The following is a 10,832-nucleotide window of genomic DNA, read 5'->3' on the forward strand; positions in this document are numbered from 1 at the left end:
CCTTGCAACCTCCTAGATAGGTTGATTGATTGATCCATTGATTGATTGATTGATTGATTGATTGATTGATTGATTGATTGATCTACAGAGCAAACCCACAGGATCGAGTGGTCGCCGCGATAATATATGCCTTGAAGCTGGCTGTCTATGGACAATTCCCAGGGTATTGTCAGCTGGAACAGGAACCAAGAGGTTCTTGTCAATGGAATTAGATAGATTCTGAAAAGGGGAGGACTTTCCGGGGAAGTCAAATAAAAGGATGCAAAAAAATAAACAAATGAAAAAATAAACATGAAAAACACAAAGGTCTCCTCCTTTCAGCCATTTCCCACTCTCACACTCACATCTCCTTTAAACATGTTTCCTGAAGTCTTCCATAATTCCTTTGCCTTTTTTCTCAACAAATCACAAACAAAATGTCTGCCAGCAGTTACTGTTGTAGTTCTTTAGTCTCCTTTATGATGCTACTTAGTTCTGGTTAGGTATCACTGAATACATTCCTGTGCTCTGCTTCCTCTCCCATCTTAATAAAAGGGGCCTTTGTAAGAGTGTAAATCTCCTCGTCTTTCCCTTCCTTCTGTTTCACTGCCTGGAACTCTTTCTCTTCCATTGTCACCTATTTTTAGGCTGGTCTTTTTTTCCCTTTGCTGTCGGTTGTCATGGCTGCCAGTTCCCACCTGATGTCGTGTGGGATGTCCGACTGCTTCAGACAGTACTGAATAACTGCTAGCTTGCATAAGGTCTTCAGGCTAGGACTTAAGTCTAAGATGTACAGGTCATCGGGTGTGTATCCTCCAAAGAGGATGACACAATCTCCCACCACACAGTAGCACATCCTATACATCCAGCAAGGGCCTTTCCCCTTCTGCTCCACCTTCTTCCAGAAGAAAGTTTCTGGATTGAATTTCCACAGATCATTGAAGGTTTGGTCCAGTTGAAAGCTGTGGCCACTGAATAGGTACAGCTCTCCATTGTAGACAAATGCTGAATGACCCCCACGCCCTTCTGGAAGAAGCTGTGCAGAAGGCGTGCTCAGCCAACAGTTGGTCTCTGTATCAAACACTTTGATGTTGTTATAATGGTCCTCGCCCTGTTCTCCTCTGCCCCCAAATACAAACATCTTTGTACCGATGATGGTTGCAGAGTGACATAAGGAATAAGGTGCCGGAATCCCTCTGGTGTTAATCAAAGACCAGACTATTGTGGGGGTGTCCAACTTATAGATGTCATTAGTGTATCTAGTCTGTTTGTTGTATCCTCCAAAGATATACATGACCCTCCCCAGGACACAGGCAGAGTGGGCGCTCTTCGCGCCTGGAACAGTCCCTGAAACCTCTGGCTCGAACCATCTGTGGGTGTTGACATCAAATGCATAAAGCATGTTGCAGTACTCGTTCATTATGTAGTTATACCCTCCCCAGATGTAGACGATATCCTCTATCAGCACAGTTGTGTGGCCGTAGCGCATGGAGGGAACCTCGGGGGGAGGACAATCAGAGTTTCTTCCGTTCGTCACTGGGGGCAATGTCCTCCAGTGCAAAGACACTGTGTTGAAGATGTGCACCTCAATTTGACCCTTGATCTTGTCACGGTACCCTCCGAACGAATACACCTTGTGTCCCACTGCCACAGCAGCAGGAAGGTGTATCTTTGATCCCTCCAGATGCACTGTCCAGCGCAACATCTTCCACTGCGGCAACACAGTGAAGCAAAGGCAACTGCCAAATCCTGTGTTGTGAAATAATATTTATAAAGCGTGCTATAACTTATATTGGTACAGCAGCATAAACGTCATGCAAAGCTTGACCAATCTGCAAAGACAAACTATGCCTGTTAATCTGCCTAATACGTCAAATGGAATGACACAGCACAATTCTTCCCAAACAATGGCCCGGGTTGTACATCACATGTTGGTCCATCCATATAGACTTGGCTGCTACATGACGAGGTGGCAGCCAAGCATATGGACTTTTTTTGTTTTAAGCATGCCTGGGTGTCATGTGTGTTTGTTTCTTTTTCCACATGGGTTACAGTTGTACTGTTTCGTTCCTTTTTCCATTCTGGCTCCTTTCTTCTATGAATTCTCCGGTGCTTTTTCAATTCACTGTTTCTTGTGAAGCTTTTTCTCTAAGTTTGGCACCTCCCTGTCTCCAGGGGGCGCTGTGTCTTTGTGCTGAAACTGCTATAGGTTACAGGAAGTGAGTGACTATTTCCTTTTTTCCCTTGTAAATAACCAGCAAGATAGTTTCTAGTCTCGCGTTACCAGACTGTTGACTCTCGCAATTTCCAAATGCTTCATCATACAGTCTCCAGGGACCAACGGAAGAGCTATCATGAGTAAGCGATATACAGTGGAAATGGAACCTCCTCCCCACTCCCGTTTCGTCTTTACAGTCGCGCAAATTTATTCTAATATAAATAGAAATCATCTAAGCATCGTGAACGGAAATGGCAGCTTCCTTACTCAGCTCATGGGGGCTATAGTTCCAGACTCTATATAGCATTCGGAGATTGTGGAATAGTTGTCTGGCTAGACTAGATAGATAGACTAGATAGATAGTTTCTGACAGACAGTAGAGTGCTGTTATGATCCAAAGCCATCAGTTTGTTTCTACCCCTTTGAGTGGCAAAATAAGTAAGTAGGCATATTACCCAACAATGTATATTGGGATGGGACATATTGGGAGATATTTTCTACTCTATATGTTATGTTTGATGTATGACTCTGCAGTAGTGGTAGTTCAGGCTTTGGGCCTACTCATGTGGATGCTCTTAATTCATGTTCATTCATGTTGAAGCCATGTTTGCCTTACCTGTTACAAATTACAAATATTACAAATTGTTACAAATACATGAAAATACTTACTCTTTGTTTGTTGCCTGTTACAGCTGCGTGACATTAGTAACAAGTTATTTGTATTACTTGTATTCATTGTGCTTTCTGCCTTCTTATTTTCTGTTTCAGTTTTACACTTTCTTGTATTAAACCAGTCCTATTCAACACCTGCCTGTTCTTTGGAGGAATTTTACAAGGAAGAGTTTAGCTGGCTGTCAAGCCCAATTAGAGTGACGTTGGGTGTAGCAGCACAGTTACAGTTGTACTGTTTCTTTCCTTTATCCATCCTGGCTTGTTTCTTGTATGAAACAAAATTAGTTACAAGATGTATTTATATCAGCCACATGAATTACGTTGTAATTTAGTGCCCTAAACAAACATTAAAGTCCATAGACTTGGCTGGCAAACAATGTACGTCATAAACAAACATAAAAACCCCCTTAGACTTGTCTGCCATATGATGTAATCTTCAAAAGCCATGTATTGGAGGAGCTAATGCCCTTCAAAAAGAGAGATATTCGATTTGTACTTTGCTGTTCAATAAGTCATAACCCCCCAAATACCATGGAACACTGCTTCTAGATGTAATTGTGTTGTAATGGATGAACGTCAGCAGAATGTGGCCCTATCTGCTTCCTCAATAATAGCAGGATATTGAGATCAGACAACTGGTGGTGATGAATGGTAGCAATTAGGTGTCATACTGAGTCATGGGCCAGAACAGTAGCTGATAAGGCATACAGAGAGGTGGAGGACAGGGGGAAATGAATGACAGACGACATCTGTGGTGGAGGTACAGTTGATGAGCGGAATGATAGACATATGTGAACTGAGAATGAGAAGTTGGAGCGTGTTAGAGATGCTCAAAGGTTATCTTGAGGACTCAATCTGAAGGCACTTCACCCTCCGGTGCATTGAACTTTGACACAATCGGACTGTGGCAGGTGTCTTCATTAAAACAAAGATATTGAGGCGTGACATTGGCCGTCTCTGGTCTGACTCTGCCTCTCTCTGTCGTGCAACTCGTGCCCCCACACTGCCCCTGTCATTCTTATAGACTTAAAGGGATATTTCACTTTCAAAAAAACTTTTGGTCATTTTATTGTCTACTCAGGCTTATGTGAACACCCCACACAGTTTTTAAGTTATTCGATTCAGTATTTAGATATTTGATATTAATTTTAGCTACCTTCCTATACAAACCCATTGTAACTCCATTTTAACCATGATAGATTCATCGAAAACACCCAACATTTCTTCTGGTGAATCATATTGTCCTTCTAATATGTGAGGGGGCAGTGGTTTTTCATTTACTGTTTACATGTATTTTTAAATATTGTTTTAGATGTTTTTGCCTCCACTGGCTCCGTCACCTCCTTATTCTTTTTCAAAAACAATATTTAAAAATAAATGAAAACATTAAATTAAAAACCACGGCCCCTCACGAATTAGAAAGGCAGTATCAGTCACCAGAAAAAAGGACAGGTGTTTTCGATGAATCTATCATGGTTAAAATGGAGGTTGAAGTTACAATGGGTTTGTATAGGAAGGGGGCAGGGCAGCTGAAATTAATACCAAATATCTAAATAAACTCGAGCAACTTAAAAACTGTCTGGGGTGTTCACATAAGACTGAGTAGATGATGAAATGACCAAAAGTTTTTTTGAAAGTGAAATATCCCTTTAATGATAGCTCCTCCCACGAGAAACATTTCGGATTGTCACACTAAAGCCCACCACAATTATTAAAGGTAGGACTAGGAGTGATTTAAAACAAGACGTTTTAATGCACTATACTCATAGTAATCATTGCCATAACCATTTGGTTGCCCTCCGCATGATACATTTGTGCTGCCCTTAGAGTATATTAATAGAGACGGCACCCGGAGGAAACCCTGAGGCGAAATGGACATAGTGGCCGAATTTGGTATTGCAGCGCTGGCCCAAACACATGAACGCGCTGGTCCGTTGACTATCATTGCGCACGTTCATGATGACACGTGAACGCTGTTTCATACTATGAGACCTAGCAGAACATGTCTGTCTGTGTGTGCGTTTGTCACGCTGTAACACCACCCGCCCGCCACCAGAGGGCGCAGTTGTATCACACACACACACACACACACACACACACACACACACACACACACACACACACACACACACACACACACACACACACACACAAAACTTAAAAAAAACTTAACTTAAAAAAACTTGAAAAGAAAATTTAAAAGAAAAAACTAAAAGAAAAACTTACAAAAAAAACTTTAAAAGAAAACACACACACACACGCACGCACACATACACACACTAAAAAAAACTTAAAAAAAAAAAAGATAACTTAAAAAAACCTTAAAGTACGTAATTTATTGTTGTTATTGCAATTTACGAGCTGAGTTCGCTTCCCGCGTTCGCGCGTCTTACTTGTGTCTGTTCAGTTCAGTCTCTCCAACTCTTTAATAATAATTTAAAAAAGTTAAAAAATACACAATTTCAGATGGGTGACAAATTTTCAGCCAATCAGGAGAGAGTACCCATCCTAATTTCCCTTGTTTAATCTGTATTCAGTGCAAGTTCTCTCTCCTGATTGCCTAAAATAGGTATCTCAGTCTGAAAATGCATTTTCTATTTTCAGCTGGAACACCCAGGCTTCGAACCGGGTCTCCCGTGTGGAAAGCATCAAAGCAACAACTGCTGCCGCTAGACTATAGGGAATTCCCAAATTGCCCGGGGGAAAATTAAAGACCTAGTGAAATGAAAAATACGTTTTTCACACACCATATCCGTGGTCAAGCAGTTGAGACGAATAACAGTCTAAGTCCATACTTTATTCTGACCCCTCCCCGAAAAGGCCTATCTGTCCTGAAGCATAATCCAACATTTATACATACAATTACTATGGACTTAGACTGTTATTCATCTCAACCGCATTACGGTTGGCGAACATGCATTAAGGTTGGCAAACATGCATTAAGGTTGGCAAACATGCATTAAGGTTGGCGAACATGCATTAAGGTTGGCGAACATGCATTACGGTTGGCGAACATGCATTAAGGTTGGCGAACATGCATTACGGTTGGCGAACATGCATTAAGGTTGGCAACATGCATTAAGGTTGGTGAACATGCATTACGGTTGGCGAACATGCATTACGGTTGGCGAACATGCATTAAGGTTGGCAACATGCATTAAGGTTGGCAACATGCATTAAGGTTGGTGAACATGCATTAAGGTTGGTGAACATGCATTACGGTTGGCGAACATGCATTACGGTTGGCGAACATGCATTACGGTTGGCGAACATGCATTAAGGTTGGCAACATGCATTAAGGTTGGTGAACATGCACTAACTGGAGGTCGTACCAATGCCATGCTACCCATATGGCCCTATGGGCATACAATACCTAACAATGGATGCCAAAAAAGGGAAAACTTTCATTTTTGTGTACGGTATTTTTATATCAAAAGTCTATAAGAATTGAATTTTAATTATTTCCTTAAAACGAAAACGTGCTGCGTGATGACGTGTCGAGGCTCACATCAATAAAAGCCAATAAAAATGAAGCTCACCCGTTTGATTCCCATTGCTGCATCGTCCTCCAAACACATAGGTGGTTTTGATTGAAGAACTACTCCGTTTTAAATCTCATTCAAGATGACATCCAGACAGTGTATTACTCGTTTTTAAACTTAATCATCACACTAAAAAATATATATAGGTTGTGTATAGGTTAGAAATAATCCCCTGGCTTTGTTGCACGTCTCTCTGTCACTTTGTTTACAAATGACTGCATGTGCGTGCATGTGGTCGTGCATGAGACAGACTTAAGTCCCATAGCCTGGAGGGATGCGATGCTCTGATTGGTTCAGAAACTTAGATTCTGCCGTTTGAGGCTGAAACTTCAAAATATAATGCCCAAATTAACAATTCCACCCCGTCTTTAAAGGTGTAGTGAAATGAAAAATACGTTTTTCACACTTTTAGACCATCTCCGTGGTCATCATATGAGCATACCTAACAATGGATGCCAAAAAAATGGGAAAATTCTCATTTTTGTGTGTTTTTATATCAAAAGTCCATAAAAATATTTGTTTTATTACTTCCTGAAAACGAAAACGTGCTGCGTGATGACGTGTCGAGGCCAACATCGATAAAAGCCAATAAAAATGAAGCTCCCCCGTATCCTCTCCATATGTGCGCATCCGTGCAGCACAGCTGCTATTGATTACAGAAATCCTCCGTTTTTATTCCCATTCCAGATAATATCCAGACAGTGTATTACTCGGTTTCAACTTAATCATCACGCTAAAATATGTATCTGAAAACATTATAGGGTAGAAATAAGCCACATAACAGTAAACTGGTACAGTTGGCTGTCTATTTGATTTGTAAACAAATTCACACCACGCTGCTGCGTATAGCATAGCAACAATCCCTAGCTACCGTCCCATCGCCTGAAGGGATGCGACGCTCTGATTGGTTCAGAAACTTCAGACCGGTGTTTCAACTTGAAACCGTTTGAAACTTCATAATAAAATGTCCACCATTTCCGTTTCATTACACCTTTAAGCTCTTTTAGGTCATCAGAACTTTCCGCCATTTCTCTGATATCCTTTAATTTTATGTGCTCACAATATCCCTAATGCTTAGAAGCTATTGGTTGTGTATGTTCAGGATTGTAATACAGTATATCTTCACTTAATGTAAATCACTTATGGTTATTATGCCTTATTTCGGATTCATATGACTGTGACTGTGGTACTACTACCACTTGGACTATTTCATAAAGCAAGACTTGCAACTTCCTGTATCTTATGATGAGCCATCAGAACCGTGCAGTGCTTCCTCCTTCTAGTTATAGGCTTACGGTACAACACATTAACCCAATAATTGTTGTACAAACTCACTGTAGCATTTTGTGTCAAACTCAGGGTTCACCCTGAGTTAGTGTTGAAGTGTCCTTGAGCAAGATACTGAACCCCTAATTTATCCTGATGAGCAGGTTGGTGCCTGGCATGGTTTCCTCCGCCAATCGGTGTAATGTAATACATTGTAAATGCCTTGGATAAAGGTGTACTGTATTTACCATTTTACCGTAGCACGGTAGCACCACATCTTTTACTGTTGAGCTACAGTATACAGGAGAGCATATGGGGAAGTCAAATGAATTCCATTTGATTTATATCCAATACCCCTTGTCAATCAACAGTGGTCCTCCCCAACCACAGGATTTAAATGTCTCAATAAAGAGCAGGGAGACAATTTCCAACAGCTGCAATTGTGTTAGTAGCTGCTGGGCGAGGCTGCGCTAATAACTTTGGGGTGGGCCCGTCTAGAGTTTAAATGGACAGGCATCAGTCAAAAGGGAGACATCGAAGAGGAAGGACGGGTGGGGAAGGATCAACATATGGAATGTCAGAACAGGCCAGCTCCATATATGGAGATCTAAGGGTTTGAAGTTTGAGGTCAGATGTAGAGTTGCTTGCCGGTTCCATATGATCTAGGTGATGATCCAGTCTCCACATTGGCTATCCACGGTTTGATGAGGTCAGTGTCGTGATCTTCATACAGTATATGGAGACGGCCATATATGGAGTGTGTCACGAGGCGTGACGGAGGGACAGACAGACGGTCTCAACCATACAGATACAATTACAGTTGTCCATAATAAAATTAGGACAATTATTATTGTCCTAAATAATTTTGCAGCTTTAACATTCATAGACACAAATAATTTAAACACACTGTAAAAGATAAAATTTTATTTCTTCCCTGTTGTAACGATACAAAGTTAACAAGTGCAATAACAATTCAACTCAAAACTGTACTGAACATTCTATCTAGTAGTAAATAAGGTACATAGACAGAACGCAGTGCACATGACCACCTCCACCATGGTTAAGGTCCTCACCAAACGAAGTGTCTGTGTACAGGTGGGGATTTGACCGTAAGGCAACTGTTACTATGACAACCTGGATAGACTGACACGGGTGGGTTCTCCCGCCTGTCTTTTGCAAGAGAAGGCAGAGCCATCACAATTTACCATGTCACATCGGTTCGAGAGTCAAGACTGCTCAAGAGAAAACAGAAAACATCACATACAGTTAAGGCCTATTAGCCAGTAGTAACAATTTGAGAAGCAGGGTGGGATCCCTCATATTTCACTTTAATTCACTCTAGTGATATTGGTACGGGCTGGTACCCTCGACCGTGCCACACACCCCTTATGGCCCTTGAATTCCCTGGTGGAGATGTGACTCCCTTTCCTTTACTACCGGGCAAAACATAGACTTGTGCTCTCTACCATATCTGATCTCAAGCCTTGTGGTCCAATTAAATCCCCTTTGTACTGCAGAAGCTGGCTTTTTTGCCCTCACTTTTGGATATAAGGGAGAAGGAGAGAACATATGTGATGTTGCTCTCTGGGCCAATTATTTCAATCTCTACACTGGATGGAATGGGACGGAACACTCCTGCTATGGTGAACACGCAATTAAATCTCCATAGCCATCGGGAAGGGGAATTAAATCGCTCCAACAACTCAGCAAATGTTAATATTATTGCTGATAACTGAGGATGATGGCGTCAGGGTCCTTTGCGGTGCTTGAGCACAATTGACTTTCACGGAACACTGTTGAAAACAGGTGCAAACTCCAGTTCTCATTACCAGGCTATAGCTTGTACTAGTCCTTGTCCCTGTGTGTTTTCTCACAGCCTAAAGCATGTTCCCAAGTTGTGGGGGATTCCAACTCGCTAATGGGTCCACCCCCTTCTCTCAGCACCAAGGACACTGCAGTGTGTTCATGCACAGGGCCAGGAATTCTGTACACGTACAACACAGCTGGCTCGGCAGCTGCCAATGAGCTTACACCTGCAAGATTGCGAAAGAGACACCTTGCTGCTACTGTATACAATATAAATACTGTAACTGCCTACTTTCCATCTGGTCTTGTCCTATCATTCACACACAATCTGGCACCAGCAGCTGCCTTGTACAACTGTATGCTTTTGCCTAGACAGAAGAGGCAGCATTTTACAGACCACTGGGGAAAGTATTTGACAGCAATTAGCATGAAAGCGAACATGATGACACTGCAAAGCAATAGTGTTTCTTTTTTTGGCCAAAGTGTCTCACTGTGAAGCTTGACAGTACAATATTCTGATATGTCTGTTCCTTTTACTTTGCCTTCCCTCTTTGACATGTCAGTGATTCAGCCACCACTGTCTATGTCCCTTTTACCTGCACTTCTAATTCCTTTGAAGAAGTACTGTACATTATTGCTGACAGTGAAGGGGATTTGATGGGGAACTATATTCACTTTCAATGTTTTTCACTTTGCATTATATTGCTAATGGAGCTGTTTTTTCAGACAGCTGGGCAAATGGCTAAGAATCAAACTGCTTACCAAGAGCCCTTTAATTAAGTGGTGCAACCACTTCATTAAGTAGCTTTGTGTGTGCCTGGCTGGCTGGCTGGCTGGCTGTGTCTGAGCAGGAAAATAGCATTTGGTTGGTTTTCAAAATCAAGTGTCACTGTTGTGCAGCCTAACACACACATACATATTAACTGTATATATGATGATTGCAGGTGTATCAGTACAGTACAGTACAGTACAGTACAGTACAGTACAGTACAGTACAGTACAGTACAGTACAGTACAGTACAGTACAGTACAGTACAGTACAGTACAGCAGAGGGACCCCCTGGGGACCCCCACTCTGTCATTTCTCAATCGTTTCGGACCTGGGGCGGCTCGCCGGAACCGGGCCGGAACCCTGGGCGTGTTCCTGCGGGTCTGGAAGTTCCGGGGACCCCCACATGGAGTTGCACCACTTACTTCACACAGGTGTGATTTTTTTTTATAATGGACTGACTTACAATTGATGGGATCATTTATTTAGATTGAAGTTGAAGCCAACTTTCTTTGCTGGAGGTATCCCTGATCCTTTTTTCTTTTGCTTTCAATGAGATAACTCGACTACCGTATGTCTC

The 10,832-nt window shown here is 41.9% G+C and overlaps 2 protein-coding genes across 2 annotated transcripts in view; one reads left to right on the top strand and one right to left on the bottom strand.

Annotated features, from left to right (window-relative positions):
• The window catches only part of parvb (parvin, beta), a 398,639-nt gene that overhangs the window by 46,065 nt on the left and 341,742 nt on the right, over positions 1-10,832 (top strand). The window lies entirely within an intron of this gene.
• LOC306923904 (kelch domain-containing protein 3-like) lies at positions 623-1,684 on the bottom strand (the record flags this gene model as incomplete). Its single annotated transcript, XM_079502250.1, has 1 exon — positions 623-1,684. One exon carries the CDS (start codon positions 1,682-1,684, stop codon positions 623-625), a length of 1,062 nt encoding a protein of 353 aa, XP_079358376.1.

This window comes from Electrona antarctica (genome assembly GCF_951216825.1).
Source record: "Electrona antarctica genome assembly, chromosome: 5".
Lineage (NCBI taxonomy): Eukaryota > Metazoa > Chordata > Actinopteri > Myctophiformes > Myctophidae > Electrona > Electrona antarctica.